This window comes from Amblyomma americanum, chromosome 10 (assembly GCF_052857255.1).
Source record: "Amblyomma americanum isolate KBUSLIRL-KWMA chromosome 10, ASM5285725v1, whole genome shotgun sequence".
In the NCBI taxonomy this organism is placed as follows: domain Eukaryota; kingdom Metazoa; phylum Arthropoda; class Arachnida; order Ixodida; family Ixodidae; genus Amblyomma; species Amblyomma americanum.
In genome coordinates this window covers 134,291,244-134,313,633 of record NC_135506.1, presented here as the reverse complement: position 1 = coordinate 134,313,633, position 22,390 = coordinate 134,291,244, and the positions used below count along the sequence as shown (strand labels likewise).

The 22,390-nt window shown below is 50.2% G+C and overlaps 1 protein-coding gene across 7 annotated transcripts in view; it reads right to left on the bottom strand.

Annotated features, from left to right (window-relative positions):
• Positions 1 to 22,390, bottom strand: part of LOC144107794 (multidrug resistance-associated protein 1-like) — a 592,391-nt gene that overhangs the window by 247,210 nt on the left and 322,791 nt on the right. For all 7 annotated transcript variants that reach the window (XM_077640975.1, XM_077640979.1, XM_077640978.1 and 4 more), the window contains one exon: positions 2,802 to 3,005. In XM_077640975.1, coding sequence (XP_077497101.1) covers positions 2,802 to 3,005 — 204 coding nt within the window. The remainder of the gene's footprint in view (positions 1 to 2,801; positions 3,006 to 22,390) is intronic.

Genomic DNA, 22,390 nt, shown 5'->3' with positions numbered 1-22,390 from the left:
TTCTCCCGTCAATTATCGCTTAATTTCCTTAACAAGCACTGCATGCAAACCTTTGAAACTTCTCCCACACATTGAAATAATTATCTCGAAGACAATAGCGTAATTTTTAGCTCTCTGCACGGTTTTCACACGGGCTATTTGTGTGAGGCACAACTATCCAGGTTTATCAATTAATTACATTAATCGATTTATTATGGTTTCCAAGTTGCCGGTTTTTTAAACTTTTCTGTAGTATTTGACCTCCTACCTCGCCATAGGCTCCTAATTAAACTCAAGCCACTGAGCATTCATCCGAAAGTCATTTAATGGATAGAAACTTTTCTGACATGCCCAACTCAGTTCACTTCGCTAACAATTTTGATTCGTCATCAAGAGGTGTCCCAGAGTGTACAACATGCATTTTCCCACGCTGTAGTGAATGGGCCCACTTACTTTTTCAATCTACATGAATTACTTACCCAGCTTTGTGAAGTTCAGTATCCAGTTCTTTGCTGATGACTGTGTGATTTACAGTAACATAACGGCCAAAATCGACAAACCAGCGTGACACTCCAAAAATTCACGCTCAGTTTGAAACGCTGCGAATCGCAGCACTGATGTATCAGTTTGGGCATGTTGGTGTTGCACAACAGGATTGAACAGCGCACACAGGACATAGCCCGCTTAACTCTTTTTCTTAAGTTTTGTCATCATCCACTTCTTCCTGCATTTTATTGACCCCGCGACTGTGATTGTTCTGTGTCATGATCATTCTTACAAAGCTAATCTCGCCATCTCTCGTACTTTTGATTTTCCGAGATAATTCATTTCCCGCACTATCAAAGGATGGAACGACTTACCAGCACTCATCGGCATCAAAACTAGTGCATCTAAATTCTAAGAGCCTCCTTCATTCATATATTGCCATATATAGGATCCTCTCTTTTTAAGCACCTTGCCCTGTAACGCACACTATTACTATTGAACCATTGTCGTATACGAGTTCGTCTTGAAGTTTTGCTCACTGTTCTTTTTTTGTAATTTTTATTTTTGTCCTTTTCGTGTATCATTTTATGCCCTTTTTTCTTTCTTGGAAATGTATTCTTATTTTCTTTTATGCGTATGCTTGTACTTTAATTTGTTTTGCATAGTTTGTCTGTATTCCCTAGTGAGTATCTGTGTTTTACCGCTCATGTAATCCCTCAAACTGAGGGCTGTAGAGGGCATAACACGTAAGTATATTAGTAACATTTTGTCACCTAAGGAGAAAGAACTAGCGGGAGGCTCTGAAAAATCTATTTGACCTTTAGTCTGCACCTGCCACTCATTTTGAAAAAGTATTCATTTCGTATCGTGTTCCCATAACTCATAGCCTCAGTTACACGCTCAGGGACGTTTTGCAGAAATATCTCACTTACGGGTTAAATTTTCTAACATTCCTGAAACTATGAATATTCAGGAGATAAGTAAGCAGGCTCACTCTAATCACTAAACGAAAGAGTTCTCTATTAATTTAATCCTTGAAATCCTGAAGTGTTCGACTTTTCAGGAATTTTTTGGGGTAGCTAATGCAGCTCCATCGCCATCCAGGGAATGATGAAATATAATATCAGGTCATCAGCAGATACTGAGAACAGCCGCGTATCCTGCGTGGCAGTCATGAGTTCCGAGCAAACCTTTAACCTATCTCCTAGTATACGCAATTACATCCATGCTAAAAAATATGTAGCGTTGCCTGAGAAAAAGTTGGCCTTAGTGCGGCAGTTGAAATACATGTGAAGCCTTGAAGTAGTTTTTTTTTTTCGACGACAACCTCGGATTCATATATATAGGTCTTTTTCGAGTTGATACCATGTTTCGCTTTCAACTTTTACGTTACAAAGGTCCTCTTTCTTGGCCAGAAGATGATAATGGCCAGTCCGCTCAAAGCAAGCGTTACTTGGTGACAACACATATTAGCTTGGCATGTAGATCTGCTTATAGTGAGGAACATAGTGGCCTTCACAGCTTATAATGCTGTCATATAGATCAGTTGTTCTCAATTCGTCCAGGGTCCTTACTTTAAAGGCTAGAAAGTGCAATTTGCAACCTCTCCGTCTTCTACTACTTCTATCTTTCTGCCTTCGCATTCTTTTACTCCTGCATCCTCGCATTCTGCTTCTATATGCACAAGTTCCTCATCCTCTCTAAACCTTCTACTTCCTGAAAGGTATGTCAGATCATCTTGACACAGAGCAAAACATGGCACATGCAGTTTCTCTGTTTTAAAGAACACTGAGAACACTGCAAAAAGAATTCCCCTTCTAGCTTCACTTGCGCGAAACGCTTACCTTGACTTTCCGGAATGAGACCAAGTGAAAATAAGGTACAATATGTTTTAATATCATTGGAGCTTAGATGCTATGGTGCGATTTTTTTCTTCAGCAAAGTTGGGAAAATTCTGCGCATCCTTAAGCTACTCTCTTTAGGAAACAAACGACGGCAAAATAGCTGCTTTTCCTCGTGTCCGTGGTTTCCCACATGTCTCGTGTTCCTAGCCGTTTGAAACGACCACAAATGCACGGTAGTTTGAAAATTATAGTAGATATGGATAGAAGGACCCTTTTCCCGATTTATGCTTTGTTCATATAACATTTTTTGTATGTCGTCATTTACGTACACTAGGGTTGAAAAGGTGGACATCAATCTTTGAGTGCCTTCCTTTGATTGCAATCATGAGTGTCTATGCCATAGCTGGCATTGTATTGCGCTGATAAAAGGTTACCAAAACCACGTATTGGAAATATTTCTTCCGTGTTGGAGCACTGCGACACACATCATACCAGCGAGCTTGCGGCTCCGGTTAATGCCTCCAGGACGCCGCAGATGACGTCCACTTGGAGGACGCAGCGCAGTTCCTGTCCCCGGAGCAGGCCCAGAGTCCTGGCGTGGCCGCGCTCCCAGGCGTACATCTTGAGGGTGCGGATCGAGTTAAGCAGCTCCAGCATGCGTCTGAGCCGCTCGTCGCGCTGCTTCAGGCTTGTCCGCTGCCCCGGGAAGAGTAATAGTCGGCTGAAGCTTTCTTTCATGCAAAAAGCTCACAGGACAATTACTACCGTGTAAAGCGAAATTCAGGGACAGATGTTTATTTAGGGGGGGGGGGGGGGGAGGGGAGGGATGTAATAATGCTTATTCATTATTGCTTGCATTCTCCTCTGGAAATGTCTGCGTGGCGTAACTGTTTTCAGGCCGCTAAACAGGGCGCGTTGACGTGAAGCGTGGCAGCCACATCATGCCTGAGGACACCGCATGACACCGCAGAGGAGAGCGCAACCCAACGTTCTGCTGTGTTCTCTTCTGTAGTATATGCAGACAAGCTCAGTTTATTCGTGCTCTCCTCAGCTTGTTGGTATCTTAGTGGACATACAACAACGTTTTTCGCCAAAGAAACAAATGCCGCACAGAATTCACAACAGTGACGACTCCCGCATCATTTCGCAATCCAAGCACCAGCCGAATCCACCATTGCTTCGAGAACGGTGTATCTCAACTGAGCCCAGATTCGCAAAGGCTAGGCCCAAATGAGCCGCCTTATAGCGCGGCGGACGTCCCGGAGAGTGCCGAAACTTCGATACACTAAAATGACGCTGATGCTAAGTAGTGATAGTTGCGCAACATCCACGTGGTCTCGGTCCACTATAACAACATGAGAACTCAGTACTCACTTCTGAGGGCACCAAAAGCGGCGTGTACTAGGGTGACATTGTAACAGGTCGCGATCACGTGGTAACTGTGAACGTCCACATCGGCTGAGTTCACTATATCTCTATGGTAGTTCATCGCGGATTTTTGAGAAAACAGATATTTCGGTCCACGAGAATGAAGCTGACACTGTGCACAAGAGTGAGTTGAGAGTTGCTCAGTGTTCGCAAGGGGTAGTTCCACCTGAACCGCGTGATAGCGTAGCACACACCCGCGACGCCACGGAAGCCCCAGACTACTCCAATGACGTCACCAGGTTTCCGTGATGTTTGCGCTGCGAATGCATACGCTAGGAGCAAACGAAGAACGGGACAGAGCAGCGGTCACTCCAACGAGCACCGCTATCCCATGTTATGCTCGAGGGCTACTGCAAGGTCGCTTGAGGACCGGAAATGAGTGGTTTCCTCGAGCCAGCCTTGGTAAACTGAAAAAACGTTACCCCTCGGGTACGGCTGGCCAGCAGAGGACTAGGCGGCGAGACGCGCTTGTGTGAGCAAAGCAGCGGCAGCCTTCGGAGACAGGTGACAAGCCATCTGCACGTGGTGGCGGCATGTGAACAGTGGCGAGTTGTCGCCGGAGTTTAAAGGGAATAGCGTTAGTGTCGCGCAGTTCAGCACCCCCCCCCCCCCAATCTGCCGGGCGTGGGCGTGGTTCGAGTGTCCTGCTTTAAGGCCGCTGGCTTGGCGGTTATGCTTCTCCCGGACAGCGCCATTTGTCGCAGATTGTTGACGATCGCCGCTCTCGGTACTGACATGCTTGCGCGGGTTCCATACGTGAAGGTTCGCGCTCAACCTTGCTGGACACGGCAGCAGGGCCAGCGGTGGTGGTGACTGCAGCGCAAGCAAGACAAACTCTTCCCAGAATTGGAGAACGCGCAGATAAGGACCAGCTGTGCAATGGTGTCACCTGGTTGGCGAGGGTGTGTATCCTATCTTGTTTCGCGGCCATCTCCGGTGGAAAGAAGGAACAATACAGGAGGGGAGGCGTCGCCACCCCGGGGTTGATCCTCGGGTCCTATTAGTGGGCATTGTGTGCGAAGGGTATTTAACCACATAGCATGTAAGGATAATGGGGACTCGTGATTGGGATAATGATGTGAAGGAATAAATTTTAAACTGCAACCCGATGCTTGTCTGGGAAGCTTCTTCCACGCGCCGACAGATAGAAAGAATACATGAAGAAGTATAACTCCCCGGGACAATACAATGATATTGTCGCCAGGCTCACGGTATAGCGGCGATCGTCTGCATGAACCTCGTGGAGCTGAGCCACGCGATGGTGCGCCACACACTACTCTAAGCACCCATAGCCAAGTCTACTAGTTCCCGTCAGGTTGACACTGCCCAGAAGGATCGCGTGATAGTTGCGCAACATCCGCGTGAGGTAGGCCCACATGAACCACGTGATAGCGCAGCACACACTCCCGAGAGCAGGCAAGCTGCACCACTAAATGACATTGTACGGTCCTCCAGGCTCATGTTATAATTGCTTGAAGGTTTATGGTTTATGAGGTTTAACGTCTCATAGCGACTCAGGCTATGAGGGACGCCGTAGTGAAGGGCTCCGGAAATTTCGACCACCTGGGATTCTTTAATGTGCACTGACATCGCACAGCACACTGTCCTCTAGAATGCCTCCATCGAAATTCGACCGCAGCGGCAGGGATCGAACCCGCGTCTTTCGGGTCAGCAGCCGAGTACCATAAACACTTAGCAACCGCGACGGCGCTTGAAGTTGTAATTAACTAGGCCCACTTGATGGCCTGATAGCTCAGCGGACACTACATACACAATCCGGTACACTAGAGTGGCACTGGCATGTGGTACCAGGGTAATATGATAGTTACTGTACGGCATAATAGGCTAGGCCAACCTGGACTGCCTGTTCGCTTAGGAAACACAGCTGAGAGCACCTGCACTCCGAACCAGTAGTACGAGGTTGAATTGTGGAAAAAAGTGCGTGAAGGCGACGACAGGCCGAAGAATACCATGGACGAGTGTCTTTACGCGTCTTCACGAGTTTTTTTCCACAGTGCATATTAACTAACTCGCCCAGCTTTCTGCCCTTATCAGTATGATGTTCATACTGCCCACCAGGGTGGTGTAATAGTTGCGGAAAGTCATAATGGGTGAGGCCCACTTGAACAGGAGGACAGGGCAGGAGACATTCTCGAAACCACCGATACCACAGTCCACTAGAATTGACCGACCATCAGGGTAACGCGATTATTGCGTGACGTCCGCAAGGGCTATGCCCACCTGAACCTCCACAGAGTGCAGCGGACCTGACACCGCAGTTCGATAGAATTAAGTTGACAACAGCACCAGGGTCATATGTTAGTCCCACAAACTGCCAATGGGTGAAGGGTGGTAATTTGGGCCTGTTGGTTCATCACTGTAGAGGAAAATATGCAGCACAAAAAAAAACGGATGGACGACCAAAGAAAGACAAACACAGCGAGCGCTGACTGTTTGCCACCAACCGAAAACGGTTTTATTTGCGAGTGCAATAAATACCGTCGGAGGAGGAAAGATAACACCAAGCGATTTAGCAGGAGGAAAAACAAAAAAGAACCAAAAAAGGTCGGACACTAATCTCGGGAAGGGAACTAATATTTAAGGTATGACAATTCCTCCTGAAGGAGGGCGATCGATTTTCTGCTAACGCATGTCTCCCCCTTTCGTCAATGACGAATGCCTCGAAGATTTTTCTTGCTTCTTTTTCTCTGTACCTGCGTAGAACACGCGGTTTGTGCAGCTTTGGCTTACAGTTTTTGCATTACTTGCAGTACAATGGCAAATTGCTACCTGTTCAAGTTCTTATATAATTTGCGTGTTCACGCAGCCGGTCGTCGAGGCAAGGGCCTGTCTGACCGACGTACGTGCGGCCACAGGTTAGCGGAATCTCATAACCAACTGCGATCTTCCAGTCAACAAAGCGAGTTTCATGTTTTTGGATGCATGACATTTTTATCTGTTCTTGTTCACTTTTCGGCAATGGCCGCCCAGCGTGTTTGGTGCTGAAAACATGACTCGGATGCCAGCGCGGTTCCCAGTCTTCTTTAGCCGATGCGAAACAGAATGCACGGATGGAATTGTGACAGTCTTCATTTTGTCATCCTCTGTGACATTCCGTGTGTGCTACGAGGATCCACGTTCGACGGCGCGGCGTAGACGGAGACCCGTGACAGCGGCATCATCAATTACCCAGCCATGCTCTTTGAGTGACGACCAGAACAACCGGACCCGCCGCCGCCCCGGGGAAACAGGCTTTATCCTCCCCAATTTCCGGGCACATTCCAGGACAAGGGAGCTGTCAGCGGGCCAGAGCGCGCCGTACCACAGCCGACGCTATGCGCTACCGCGAAGACAACATTCTTTCCCTCCCCCCCCTTTGTCGTGGGCTATCGCCGGGAAGGCACCCACAGCTTCCCAGAAGGGCCGTGACGGACACCTGTCATGGCGGACAGGCAGTACTCGCCAAGAATGTGGAAAGACAGGCGCTAGTGAATTAGCTCCGAAGAGAGAGCCTGTGTATACTCTCACTTGAGAGAGAGTGGTGGCGTTTTTGTTGTTTATTTAGTTTGTATTGTTAACAGACTCTGGGTTCGAGGCTAAGCCCAACCCAAGGGGTGGTCCCCATCTCGCATGTTATTTTGGATTGGAGAATTGATGCTTTGGGCGGGCCACTGGAAATGACCGCCCTTAGTCCTTTGTTAATCAAGTGCTTAAAAGCACATGTAAACGGATGCAGTCCAGTCTGAGCTGGGGCTCCATGCTTAGCATGTAATGTGATGCTACTTAGGCACTAACCTGCCCGGTCGATGAGTAAAGTAGTGAAAAGTTTGTTCTGTTGTAAAATTATGCTCTGCTGTCATCATCTACAAGCTCGCCTCCTGTTCATCTTCAAAGCCGAACGACACTAGAGGAAGGGTTTGTGAACCATCCTCGAAGAAACGGACGACTATTGAAATTCTACTGCATACACGCTCAGGACGACATCGTTAGCGAAGAGGGCCTTCAGCGCCGAAGCCCGACGGCGTGCAGCTTCTGCCGGCAACCGCTCGAGCCCAACTCCGGAGCCACTCCATCGCCCCCATGAAGTCGTCGGCACGTAAGCTCGGACGCCCCAGCCTCTGATGTATAAACTTAATCATGTGTAATTATTGAATATACCTGTTTGTTTAAACTGAGCCATACGGTGTCTCTTTGCCTCTCCGTCCCGTGTGGACCTGCGCATTATGGGGGTCATCACACTGGTGTCAGAAGTGGGGTCTCAAAAGCAAATGTCCTCTGAATGCTGCGACATTCATGACTTCAAAATTGTAATCAAAAGGGAATCACGGGACTGATTGTGGGACTTTTACCCCCATTTGAGAGGCTTGAGGCACCGGAGGGCTTGAAAAAAAAATGTCTTTATCTGAGGGAGCTCCCACTCCACAGCCGTCGCTCGGAGCAAGCATGCTGGCATTAGGAAGCGTCATTCCGACGTTTACGGGAGATAAGACAGGGGTTCCAATCTGCGATTTCTTTTCCATGCTAGAAGAGATTGGGAAAATCTGGGGATGGTCCGATGCTCAAATGCTGGGAATGGCGAGGTGTAAGATGGCAGGAGCTGCTCATGATTTTGCATGGCGAGACGAAAAAGTAAAATCCACAAAATCATTTGCGGAATTTAAGAAGCTCGCGTTTGAGCATTTTGACACTGAACCACGTCACGTGCGAGTACAGAGGTTCCGTGACGCCGGACAGATGGTAGGGGAGGACGTGCGAACGTTTGCGTCGCGGCTTCAGCGCTTAGCGCGCGATACGTTAAGCAGGGAGGAGGAAGGAGACCAGCTTAAGAAGAAATACGCGGAGGATATACTTAAAGAGGAAATGACCGCTTTGTTCGGGGCTGGTCTGCAAGACCCCGTGCGCCGGTTCGTGCTCTCGCGCAAGCCGAGCAATTTCGACCAAGCCGTGGAGGCCGCATTGGATGAGGAACAAAATGAGGCGTTAACGACAGCCGCAGCGAGAGTACGCGTCATAGAGAGAGCGGTGCTCAACCCTGAGGTTGCTCTCTTGACAGAGCGGTTAGATCGCTTAGAACAGCTGCTATCTCAGCAGGTAGAATGCCAGGTTGAAGCGCGCGCTCAACAGCGCCCATTCGCTGGAAACCGGAGACCGCCACAAAGCTACAGGCGCGGTATGCGAGATTTTGAAGAAATCGTATGCTTCGCTTGCCAGGGTCGCGGACACATCGCCAGGTTCTGCCAAAACGTGCGCCGTGGGGAGCCACAAAGAGAAGCAGGCGAGACACGCCCTAAGCAAGCCTACAGCGGGGCTCCAGATACCGAGTCAAAAAACTAGTTAGTCCTCCCCAGCCTGAGGAGCGTGGGGAGGGAGCAGTAGATGATGAGGTGGTGGTAGTTTGTGTGGCCGACGAGGCATGCCCTGTTGTGCGTTGCGAGTTAAATGGTTGTTGTATGGAATTGTTGATAGATACGGGGTCAAAGGTGACATTGCTTAAGGAGAGCAGTTTTAACACGCTTCGAAGGAAGGGGGACCGCGGGGTGTTGGAAGCGTCTGGTGGTATGACAACCAAATTTGTAGGCATAACGGGGGATCCTCTTGGCATAAGTGGACTCTACCGGTTACACTTCTCTCTCGGCGGAATTGCATTGGAGCACCCCTGCTACGTATGCCCGGACACGGTGTCTCTGCCAAACGGAGTGTCAGGTATATTAGGGCAGGATTTTTTGAGAAAAGGGAAGGTAGTAGTCTCATTCTCTGAGGAAGAGGTTAATGCGGCCGGCTCAAAAGTTCCGTTTTTGAACAGGAGAGGGGCTGAGATTCGCATTACCGATATTGACACCCGTCAAACAGTGGGATCATAGGAGAAGGTATATTCGCGGGTTGCCGTCCGGCTGGTCGAGGAGGCGGTCGTCCTTCCTTGGTCGGAGCACATTTTGCACGCGTTTGTGCCTTCAGATGTAGAGAGCGGCGCCGTGGGAGTGCTTGAGCCGGTCGACTCTCTCAGCAATGGCCTGAAGGCAGCCGCGTGCCTCGTGACAGTTAATGACGCCCACAGAGTGCCCCTACGGGTGGTTAACTGTAGCCAGCAGCCACTGAGCCTTCCCAAGAACAAAACATTGGCTTTCTTCACCTCTGCGATAGAGCAACGTGAGCCCACCGATACGGTACTCGCAACTGTAGAGCATGCTAGTCCTTCGGCTGCTCCAAAGGTGTCGTTCGATCTTTCTCACGTAAATTCCAGGGAGAGGGAGGCTCTGGCTGGTTTGCTGAACGACTACTCGGAGGTATTCGCCGCGTCCAACCTGGATTTGGGCTGCTGTGGCGTTATAAAGCACAGGATAGAAACCGGCACTTCATCGCCCGTTTACCAGCGTGCGTACAGGATTCCTTACTCCCAACGTGAGGAGATGGAGCGGCAGGTGCAGGACCTGATTGATCGCGGCATTGTCGAACACTCAAAGTCACCCTGGGGAGCACCAGCACTATTGGTGGAAAAGCCAGATGGCTCGTATCGATTGGTAGTGGACTACCGCAAACTAAATGCCGTAACTCGCATCGATCCATACCCCATCCCCAATATACAGGAGACGCTTTCTCAGCTGGGCTCTGCCAGGTACTTCACGGTAGTGGACATGGCGGCGGGATTCTGGCAGATAGCAATGGATCCGGCAGATGCCGAGAAAACGGCATTCAACACGCCCTCAGGGCACTATGAATGGAAAAGAATGCCGATGGGTCTGGCCAACAGCCCTGCTGTCTGGCAGAGAACCGCTGATGTTATCCTGGCAGGTCTTCTGGGGAGGCTGTGCTTCGTGTATATGGATGACATTATCATATACAGTGACAGTTTTGATAACCATTTGCGCGATATTGAGCAGGTTTTGGTGCGACTAAGAGCAGCGGGTCTCAAGCTGAAGCCCTCTAAGTGCCAATTCCTCAAAAACGAGGTGAAATACCTCGGGCACGTTGTTTCAGCTGACGGCGTGCGACCGGACCCTGAGAAACTAAGGTGTGTCTCGGATTTTCCATCCCCGACTAGCGTCCGCCAGGTCCGGCAGTTTCTCGGCCTGATCGGTTACTACCGAAGGCACATAGAGGAGTTCGCCAAGCTCGCTAAGCCGCTCACCGCCTTAACAGCCAAAAATGTCGCCTTTCGCTGGGACGAAAACGCGGAGAATGCTTTTGGGGCCCTGAAAAGGAAGCTAATGAGTGCACCGCTGTTGCGCCACCCGGATTTTAGTTTGCCCTTCGTTATGGCCACAGATGCGTCAAAGTTCGCAGTTGGTGCCGTGCTATCTCAGGTTATCGAGGGCAAAGAACATCCCGTTGCTTTTGCTAGCCGACAGCTGAGCCCCACAGAGCAAAAGTACGGAGCTACGGAAAGGGAGTGCCTCGCCGTTGTCTGGGCAGTAAAGCACTTCAGATGCTACCTTTACGGCCGCAAATTCAAGCTAGTCACAGACTGCCATCCTCTGAAATGGGTGATGAGTGTCAGGGACCCTAGCTCGCGACTCGCTAGATGGAATCTACACCTGCAGGAATACTGCTTTGAAGTTGAGCACAAGTCAGGAAAGACACATCTGAATGCTGATGCACTCAGCCGCACAGCTGCCGTGGCAGCTATAGATGAGTTTGTCCCCGTAGTCGACCCCGCCGAATTACGCACAGAGCAGTGCAAAGATCCTGACCTGAAGCGAATAATCGAAATCTTAGAGGGCGCACCGTCTCACCCCGAACAGCTAGGTTATTTCATTGGCAAAGACGGCACCCTGTGTCGGCGCACGAGGCCAACCAGGAAAGGGAGACCAGAGAAAACCGCTTGGGAGAGAGTCGTCATACCTCGGTCGTGGACAGAAAGGGTTCTTCGCGCGTTTCACGATGCGCCATGCGCCGGTCATTTCGGCGTAGCGAAGACACGCAGGCGTGTGGAGCGTTTGTACTTTTGGAGTGGCATGCGACAGGATGTTAGAGACTACTGTGCGAAGTGTCATTCCTGTCTCGAAAGAAAAACACCCAAGGGACGAAGACCAGCTCCAATTCAGCCGTTCCCTGAGGTTTCGGCTCCCTTCGAGCGGACAGGTATGGACATAATGGGCCCATTGCCCACGACCACTTCCGGAAACAAGTACATTTTAGTATTTGTCGATCACCTTTCGAAATACGCGGAAGCGGTAGCACTCCCAGATCAGAAGGCAGACACGGTTGCAAGAGCATTTGTCGAACAGATCGTGCTCCGACATGGACCCCCGAGGCAACTATTGACAGATCGGGGAACGAACTTCGTGTCGCAGCTAATGAGGAGAGTTTGCGAGCTGCTTAAGATCGCTAAGAAGCAGACAACACCGTACCATCCGGCTTGCAACGGCGCGGTGGAGCGACTGAACCAAACCGTGGCCGGGTTCCTGTCGCATTTTGTTTCGCGCGACCAGCGGGACTGGGACTTGTGGCTCCCGTATGCAATGTTTGCCTACAATTCCGCAGCACACGAGAGCACGGGCGAATCGCCATTCTTTCTTCTCTACGGCCGAGACCCGGACCAGCCTAGTGAAGTGCCAGAGGGCCCCCGTCGTGTCCCATACGCTTCACTGGACGACTATAAGGTTGAGCTAGAATCGCGATTGCAAGTGGCGAGGGACATCGCAAAGGAGTCCTTAAAGAAAGCGGCGAAGCGCAGGAAGGAGGTGCACGATCGCAGTGCTAGAGACGCGCCGTTTGATGTGGGGGACAGCGTGTACATTGAAAACTGCCAAAGGCAGATTGGGCTAGCTCGTAAGTTCCAGACGAAGTGGAGAGGACCGTGCGAGGTTGTCGAGAAGCTTTCTCCGGTAAACTTCAGAGTCCGAGACGTGAACCGGCGTTTGATAAGGATACACGCAAATCGCCTCAAGTCGGCACCGGTTCAGTATTCACGAAATGAGGAAAGGGAAAGCGCGGATTTTGATGGGGACAGAAGTGAAGCGGAGCGCGCAGATAGTTCGCAAGAAACGCCCTCTCCTGCATTTGTTCGGCAGGCGCCCGAGGTGACGGCCGGAATGCCACCGGATTTACTTCATGCATTGCTAGAAGAAGAAGCGCGCGAGGTTGCCGCGCAGATAACGCCAGGAGAGGCTCCTGCCACGAGCCCTCGCGAGTCCCAAAGCAGACAAAGGGGCACAGACTTACTTAGTATGACTCATGAAGGCCGATATCCGCTGCGAAATCGGAAAGCTAAGTCGGACTAATGGCGTAAACAGAGCGGAGTTTTGAACTGGTTAGAATTGTGTAATGCCACAGCTCATAACATTGCTATGTGCTTATGTGTTAAGTTATCGGAGTTGGTAGTTAAACCTTTCTGTCATTAAGTAACACCTTCACAGGAGAGCATGCGGAGCGCATGCAGAACCTGCCCTACTTCCTTTCGTTATCTATATTTTTGTCTGTGCCGTGATCGTGCTAGAAGTGGGAGCTCCTTTATAACTGTGGTAAATTTATTTCGTCCAGTTTGGACTAGAAAAGAGAGGCTTGGGTGCTGAGTTTCATGTTTATCTGTAAAAAAAGATCAGTGCTGCCCCTGCAGACGCCAGTATTGACAGCGGAGGCATATGGTGTTGTGCAGTGGTGTTGAGTGCAGCGAAAAGTGTTTTGTCGGACGCACTGTGCCAGGCGATTCAGAAAGACAAGGGGAGCTGCGTGGACTCAAATGTTCGGAGAACATTCTTCTGGAGGGTGAGCGAGTGTGACATTCCGTGTGTGCTACGAGGATCCACGTTCGACGGCGCGGCGTAGACGGAGACCCGTGACAGCGGCATCATCAATTACCCAGCCATGCTCTTTGAGTGACGACCAGAACAACCGGACCCGCCGCCGCCCCGGGGAAACAGGCTTTATCCTCCCCAATTTCCGGGCACATTCCAGGACAAGGGAGCTGTCAGCGGGCCAGAGCGCGCCGTACCACAGCCGACGCTATGCGCTACCGCGAAGACAACATTCTTTCCCTCCCCCCCCCCTTTGTCGTGGGCTATCGCCGGGAAGGCACCCACAGCTTCCCAGAAGGGCCGTGACGGACACCTGTCATGGCGGACAGGCAGTACTCGCCAAGAATGTGGAAAGACAGGCGCTAGTGAATTAGCTCCGAAGAGAGAGCCTGTGTATACTCTCACTTGAGAGAGAGTGGTGGCGTTTTTGTTGTTTATTTAGTTTGTATTGTTAGCAGACTCTGGGTTCGAGGCTAAGCCCAACCCAAGGGGTGGTCCCCATCTCGCATGTTATTTTGGATTGGAGAATTGATGCTTTGGGCGGGCCACTGGAAATGACCGCCCTTAGTCCTTTGTTAATCAAGTGCTTAAAAGCACATGTAAACGGATGCAGTCCAGTCTGAGCTGGGGCTCCATGCTTAGCATGTAATGTGATGCTACTTAGGCACTAACCTGCCCGGTCGATGAGTAAAGTAGTGAAAAGTTTGTTCTGTTGTAAAATTATGCTCTGCTGTCATCATCTACAAGCTCGCCTCCTGTTCATCTTCAAAGCCGAACGACACTAGAGGAAGGGTTTGTGAACCATCCTCGAAGAAACGGACGACTATTGAAATTCTACTGCATACACGCTCAGGACGACATCGTTAGCGAAGAGGGCCTTCAGCGCCGAAGCCCGACGGCGTGCAGCTTCTGCCAGCAACCGCTCGAGCCCAACTCCGGAGCCACTCCATCGCCCCCATGAAGTCGTCGGCACGTAAGCTCGGACGCCCCAGCCTCTGATGTATAACCTTAATCATGTGTAATTATTGAATATACCTGTTTGTTTAAACTGAGCCATACGGTGTCTCTTTGCCTCTCCGTCCCGTGTGGACCTGCGCATTATGGGGGTCATCACACCTCTGAATGTCGCGCTTCAATTTTCTTTTCCGGAATTCTGCCAGGAGCACCACTGCCAGATCCATGAGGAAGGTCGTAGGAAAACCTGCCGATTCCAGCCTCTCGATTTGGGATGCAAAGCTGGCGCCAGCTTGATGAGGGCATGATCTTTTGAGTGCATCTCTCATTGCTGTTATGTCGATACTGCGCTTAACTACTTTTGAGTGTGGAGACCCGAAATGTAGAGGGGGCTTTTTAGAACGGGATGCGTACTTCCAGCACAGATGGTGTAGGTCAAAAGTCAAAACTAGATCCAGGAATCTCAACTGGTTGTCTGTGGGAAGTTTTCTTGTCAAGGTCAAGCCAGAGATGGTTGCTTCAAAGCAGTCAGAGATCAGGGTCACATGGGCAGTGGTATGATACCCTGGCTGTGTTTTTTTTTTCTGTCGGCCAGGCGTTTTTTTTTGCGCTGCATATTTTCCTTTACTGTTAAAGGGCTAGGGCAACCTGAACTGCGTGGTAGAGCAGCGCACGCAATCTTGAACACACGATAACTCGATGCACCAGAATGGCATTGTCACTGGCCACCAGGGTCACGAAGTAGTTTTAAGCAGCCCCATTAGCGCGTAATCCAGCCGACATCTCCGATGATGATGATGATGATGTTCTTTTTTTTTCATTTAGCTCATGCCCAAACTATAAGGAACTTGCAAATGTTGTTTAGCGTGCTGTGTTGTGCCCGGCTTCAGATGAAGACGACATCCCCAGCACGCTCGGCAGGCGCGCGCATATCAGAATTCAACGGCTACATGATCAGATCTCGGCGCGGCGCCCTCTCGGCTTTCCAGCGGCTCCGCTGACTCCTGGCTGAAGGAGTCCTCTTAATAATTTCTGGATACAGGACACCTTCGGCTTCAGTCAAGGATGCTCCCTCCGCAAACTGCGTGGCTCAGAATCGGGGACCGGCGTCGATGGCTGCCGGGGTCTCGAGCTCCGTGCAGCGGTAGGCCTCGGCTGATGCAGGCGCAGGCTGCGAACAGAGGCGGGGAAACTCGAAGTCCGGAGTCAAAAGTTTCTGTAGGGAGCATCCCATAGACAAACCGAAGGCGTCTGGTGCCGACAAATTTATTGAGAGGACTCGTTCATCCAGGAGGGAGCGGAGCCGCCGGCAAGCCGAGAGGGCGCAGCGCCGAGATCCGATCACATAGCCGTTAAATTCTGATATGCGCGAGACCGCCGAGCGTGTGGGGTATGTCGTCTTCTTGTGGTGCCGGCCACAACGCTGCAAGCTACAAGTGTATTGACATCACTCATGGAAAAGTCGAAATGCATATGGACATCTTACGATGTGATTCACATCATATGGAAAAGATATGACTACACTAGAAGGCTAAATAAGTTTTTTTGATAAACGCGCGGAAATTATAATGATTTACACTTTCTTTCCTACATCATATTGTCACGTAGAAGTGACGGCAGTGGAAGCAGTGAGGAAGATAGCCAAAAGTTCTGCAATAAAACTTTATTGGGGCTAACCTCAGCTCATAATGTAGAGAATGACAAGCAACAGGCGTGCTCGGCGGTCGTCGAAAAGAATGCCCGCCTCTCTCGGCCATGCTCAATTTAAAGCTTTAAGCAAACTTTCGAGATAAAGCGTTCAAAGTAACAACGGAATTCCGGAACAGCTCAGAATCGGATCCGCCTGCATGCTATCAAGTGAGATAAATCTGGTTTCGTCTTGCATAGCAGGCAAAGCAAAAAGCGGCGTGCTGGCATCTTTACAGAATGAAAAAGCACCACAAAGATTCGCGGCATTGCTCCCCTCTAAAAGATGCATCGACACGATGCTTTAAGCAGAGGGCTGCTAGAAACAAAACGAATTATACGAAATAGACACCAAATGTGGAAACACAGCGTCATTAATTTTTAGCGCCCTTAATAAATACTCTGACGGGCGACCTGTACGTGTAGACTGGACGCTGGGATCCAGTCATTTCGTCAGGGGCAACCTCACAGTGCAGTTCACCTAGCCGAAGAAGAACCTTGTATGGGTCGAAATAGCGGCGCAAAAGCTTTCACTCAGTCCGCGGTGGCAAATGGGCGCCCAAACACCTTCTCGGTCTCCTGGATTGTATTCAGCGTTGTGTCTTCCTAGGTTGTAGCGTTTGGTGGCGGCCCGCTGCCGGCCTTTGATCTGTAATCGGGCAACTCTTCGGGATTCTGCGCGTTGAAGGTAGGCGATTACGTCGACGTTATCTTCTTCCGTAACGTTGGGTAGCATGGCGTCTAGCGTCGTCGGGGCCTCCCTGCCATGGATGTGCGTAAAGGAGTCACCTGGGTGGTCTCCTCCACTGCGGTGTTGTAGGCGAACACGACGTAAGGCAGGATGACAAGCCAGGTCTCGTGTTTACATAGAAATACATGGCAAGCATATCGGCGATGGCTTTGTTCAGGCGCACGGTCAGTCCGTTGGTCTGTGGATGGTATGCAGTTGTCCTCCGGTGGCGGGTTTGACTGTTACCCAAAATGGCTTGCGTCAGTTCCGCCGTGAATGATGTTCCTCTGTGTCTGATGAGCACATCGGGTTCATCGTGTCGCAGAAGAATGCACTCCATGAAAACTTGGGCGAGTTCTGCGGCTGTTCCATTTGGTACAGCTTCTGTCTCGGCGTAGCGGGTCTGGTAGTCGGTCGTTATGACCATCCACTTATTTGCGAACGTCGACTTTGCGAAAGGACCAAACAATTGCCCATGCCAATCTTCTGAAAGGGCCATGAGAGAGGTTCAATGGGTTTCAGAAATCCTGCTGGTCAGGTCGGAAGTTTCTTTCCTCGCTGACAATCTCGGCAGGTTTTCACGTATTCTGCGACAGCGTCAGAGAGGCGGGGCCAGCAATACTTGTCTTCAATGCGGTGGAGAGTTAGATAAAATCCTAGGTGTCCAGCTGTTGGCTCGTCGTGTGAAGCCCGTAAAACTTCTTCAGAAAGACATGCAGGGACAGCAAGGAAAGGAAGTAGGCTGTTTTGTTCGCTGCGAAGTTCTTCACGACGACATCATTCTGTACACAGAAGGAAGACAGTCCTTACTTCGACGTGGAGGGGGGTGAAGAAACCTCGCCTTCAAAGTACTCGATGAAGCGTTTTAGGTTAAGGTCCGAGCGTTGCTGCTCTGCAAAACAGCTGGAGCTGATGAGTCCCAGGATGGCGTCGTCATCGCCGTCCAGCGGCAGTGCATCTAGAGGGCTCGTCACAGGTAGTCAGCGCATCAAAGTGTTTTGTGGCTGGACTTTTAAACGACGGTAAGGTGAAACTCCTCGAGGCAAAGGCTCCATGGAGGGAGGCGGCCGGAGGGGTCCTTAAAACTAGGAAGCCAGGAGAGTACGTGGTGGTCGCAGACCAACTTGAACGGTCGTCCGTACAGGTAGGGGCGAAATTTAGACGTAGCCAGATGATGGCAAGGCACTTCTTTTCAGTCGTCGAATAGTCAGCTTGGGCCTTGGAAAGAGAACGGCTAGAGTATTCGATTATTTCTCTAGTCTGTCGGTTTTTTTAACGCGGACAGCGCCTTGGCCCACGCAGCTTGCATTGGTATGAACTTCAGTATCAGCGCTTTCATTAGAATTCGCGACGATGGGTGGGGCCTGTAAACGACCCTGAAGTTCGTGCAAGGCTTCTGCTTGCGGCGCTTTGAATTTAAATGGCACGTCTACCATTGCCAGTTGGGGGAGAGGCCCAGAGAGGCGCCAAAAAGGTTTTGACAAATCTTCGGTAATACGAGCACTGCACGAGGAATCTGCTCACACCTTTCTTAACGGCCGGTGGTGGAAACACTGCGACAGCAGCTGTTTTTTGCGGCCCTGGGCGTACTCCCTGCTTGCTAACGATGCGGCTTAGAAACTGCAGCTTTTCATAGGCAAAGCGCCATTTCTCTGCTTACAAGGTTCAGCCGGACGACTTGATTGTTTCTAGTACTGTTCGAATCCATTTTAGATGGTCTTCAAACATCGACTCGAGAACAACGACGTCATCTAATTATACTAGACATATTTGCAGCTTGAAGCCTGCCAACCCCGTACCCATTACTCGCTGAAACGTCGCTTGTGCGGAGCAGAGACAAAATGACATCACCTTGAACTCGAAGAGGCCATCCGCAGTGATGAATGCGATCTCGCGATCTCTTTCATCGACCTCAAGTTGCCAGTACCCGCTCTTGAGGTCCATCGATGAGAAATACTTGGTGTTGCATAGCGGGTCCAGTGTGTCGTCAATGCGGGGGGGGGGGGGGGGGGTAGACGTCATTCTTAGTTATGTTGTTTAAGTGGCGGTAATCGACACACAATCGAAGTGCGTCGTCTTTCTTCTTCGCTAGAACCGGTGCCGCCCAGGTACTCTTCGATGGCTGAATGACGTCGTCGAAAATATTTCTTGGCACTTGGTCCCAGATGGCTTGTCGTTCTCGCGGCGACACACCGTAGGGGTTCTGGCGGAGAGGTCGGGCGTGCAGGTCGGTTTTAATGCGATGCTTGGCAATCGGCGCTTGTCGGGCTTTCGGCAATGACGAGAAGTACTCACTGTAGCTTCGAAGCAGATTACAGGTCTGGTCTTGTCTGTTGCAGTTCAGGGCTCGGTTTCTATCGAAAAATTGCTTGCGATCCTCCTTAGCTGAATCTGCTGTGCCTAGATCGGAGAGAGCGAAGGCATCGCGAACGTCGGATAATTCGTCGAAGAAAGCAAATTTCGTTCTTTTATTAATGCGCCGGTATTCAGAACAAAGAAGCGGAGCTTCCAGCGGGTCAAAAACACCTCGGATGGAAGAGACCAATGCCGGCTACTGCTCCAGCGATCTCGAGTTCTACGGCGTCGCGCAGTCGACTTCCTGCCGTTCCTGAGCCGGTTCCGAGAAGTCAAAAGGTGGCGCAACCACCTCCTGCGGCCAGGGGTGCCTCCAGCGCTGTTGCAACCCATCCGGGTGGTGCCCTCAACGCCAACATCACCAGTATCATCTCCACGGGCACTTGGTCAGGGAGATTGTACGACACAGCCAACGACGCCGCCGGCGACGCCAGCCTCAGCACTTCGAACTCAACCTCAACGCTGGCGACCTGGATGCCACTGACTGGACCTATGCATGCTTCATCAGCACCGAACCGTGAGCACGAACGCCGAACGCTAGTAGACGGAGTGTTTCCGGGTAGTGTGTACTGATAGTCTTTTTGTTTTGTGTGCTAGTGTTTGTGTCACGTGGGTGTGTTAAGTGTGCCCCTGTGTGGGTACCCCTGTCGCCTAGTACATTCTCTCGGCCTGAATGTTCTCCGGGGATCCGTGACAAAGTTAAGTGGCGAGCCTCCCAGGATTCATATCCTTGTTTCTTTTTGTTTTATCTCGGATCTGTCCGATCGCTCCAAGGCAGAAAGTATGGATTTGGCAAAAACGTTAAAACTGGCTCTCAAGCTAAGCTTAAGCATTGAAGGGGCGATGCGTCTCTATGACGAGGAGGCAAAGAGGCAGAGAGAGTAGCAGAGACTCTCGCGAGGCAGAAGAGCGGGAGGCTAAAGGAGCTCGGGAGGCAGAAGATCGGGAGAAAAAAAGGATAGAACGGGAGAACAAGTTTTTTTTGTGCAAACACGCGCATGTCGCGGGAGGATATCAGGAGATCACGGACAATGATCAGTGCTCTTTAACGGGTGCGGAATCTCCCAGACCGACCAGAGTTTGTCCAAGAAAGCTGATGGCTCCTTTTGATCACAAAAGAAATGATTTAGACGCATATCTGCAATGATTCGAGCGTATAGCTTTGAGACAGGGCTGGGAGGGCAGTGAATGGGGCACGACATTGAGCATGAGTTTAGTCGGGGAGGCGCTGAATATGTTTGGGAGTTTGGGAGGGTACCTTCTGCTGATTCTATGGACTACGAGAGAGTCAAAAACGCACTCCTCCAAAACCTCAGGCTTACGTATGGCAGAGGGTTTTGCGAGACATTTCGCATGGCAAAACCTGGGGATTCTGAAACCGCTAAGCAGTTTTCCAGCAGGCTGACCAACTATTTCTACTGGTGGCTTGATATGCCAAACCCAGAAAAGAGTATTGAAGGTGAATCGTTGGGCGCGTTGGTTTCTATATTCCATAACTACAGCGCAACGAACGGGACGTAAAAGGAGGACCAGGCAGGGACACAACAAAGTGCTGTGTTGTGTAACTGCTTGTGTCCTTCTACCTTTCGTTCGTTGCGCTGTAGTTATGGAAGTTTTGAAGGAGTGCGTGTCAAGCTGGTGACAGAGCAGTTTTCAGCGCGTTGCAGTCCAAAGCTAGCGCTATTCCTGAAAGAAAGATAGATGTGCTCATTGGAAAAGTTTGACGACACTGCAGACCGACTACGGTCTCAGTGCGAAATTGCAACTAGGCAAAGAGAAGACCCGAGCTTGAAAGCCTGCTTCCAAAGAGTTGGGGATAAGGTGGAAAGAAGAGCCGAAAGTAATTCGAATATCAATTGGTAAACGGTCTTCTGCACAGGGATTAAATATTTAGCTCGGGAAGGCTGATCCAACAGCTGGTGTTAACGAAAAATATGCCAGGCACAGTGTTACGCTTAGGACATGACGCCATTATGGTCGGGCATCAGGGTGTTCACAAAACGGTGTCTAGAATCACCGAGGTGTTAGTTCTTCTCGCCTGGTGTCCAGAGCGACGTCAAACGCTTTGTTCGCTCGTGTGACGAGTGCCAGAGCACGGTTCCGAAGAGAAGAGTTGGTCCTGTACCTCTGGGCAAGAAAGAGTTCCCGTACGGTACGCCCCCAAGGTAGCATCCTCGGTAGTGGCAGGGCAGACCGATGTTGTTGCCGAGATGCCCACGTGCAGTGGGAATAAAAGTGTAGGATGGAATAAGATACTAATAAACCACAATTTGAATTAAAAGACCACAGATAAGGGCTGTACACCAAAGGAAGGGGGATGTGTATTCGGATGCGCCGGGCAAAACGGATGCCATAAGTTGTAGATTAGATCTCTCTACAAATAGACCAATCAGAATGAAACAATACGCACTACCTTTAGTAGTTCAAGAATAAATTGAAAATGAGGTCGGAGATATGTTGGAGCTTGCTGTGGTTGAGAGGTAGTGGTCGGCATACAATGCGCCTCTCGTCGGCTAAATAACATCATAGTACCCCTTGCGGAACCTATACCAAGAGCGGACGTGGTGTTCGCTAAGGTGGCGGACAAAATTGTTTAATTAAATTTTATTTAGATAAAGGGTGCGGGCAAATACCAATAAAAGATTCCCCGAAAGAAAAGTCCGCTTTTTCTTGCTCGGCGGGTATATTTAAGTTTAAATTCATGCCTTTTGGCTTGAAGAGCGCATCCCCAATGTTCATCAAGCTGATGCGGAAGGTTTTGGATGGGCTCCAAAATTTAAACACTACATTGATGATATCCTTGTGGCAACAAATACGTGGGAAGAGCATGCAATTACGCTGGAAAAACTATTTGATAGAATTCAGCAAGCCAGGTTGACCATAAAACCGACAAAATGTGAGGTGGGCTTTGAAGCCATTTCTTTTCCCGGACACAAGCAAGCAGGGGATGGGCCGCATCGCGACGAAAGACATCGTCAAAATACAGCAAGCCCAGACACCGACGACCAAGAAAGAAGTAAAGTCGTTCCTGGGTTTAATGCGATACTACAGGGACTTTACTTCCGATTATGGTCACATAGTTGATCCGCTTGTCGAGCTCACTAAGAAGGGTGCAAGCAATAAGCTGAATAGGACAGCTGAACATTGGAACGCATTCGTTATGTTAAAATGGCATATAGAAAAACCGCCCGTTC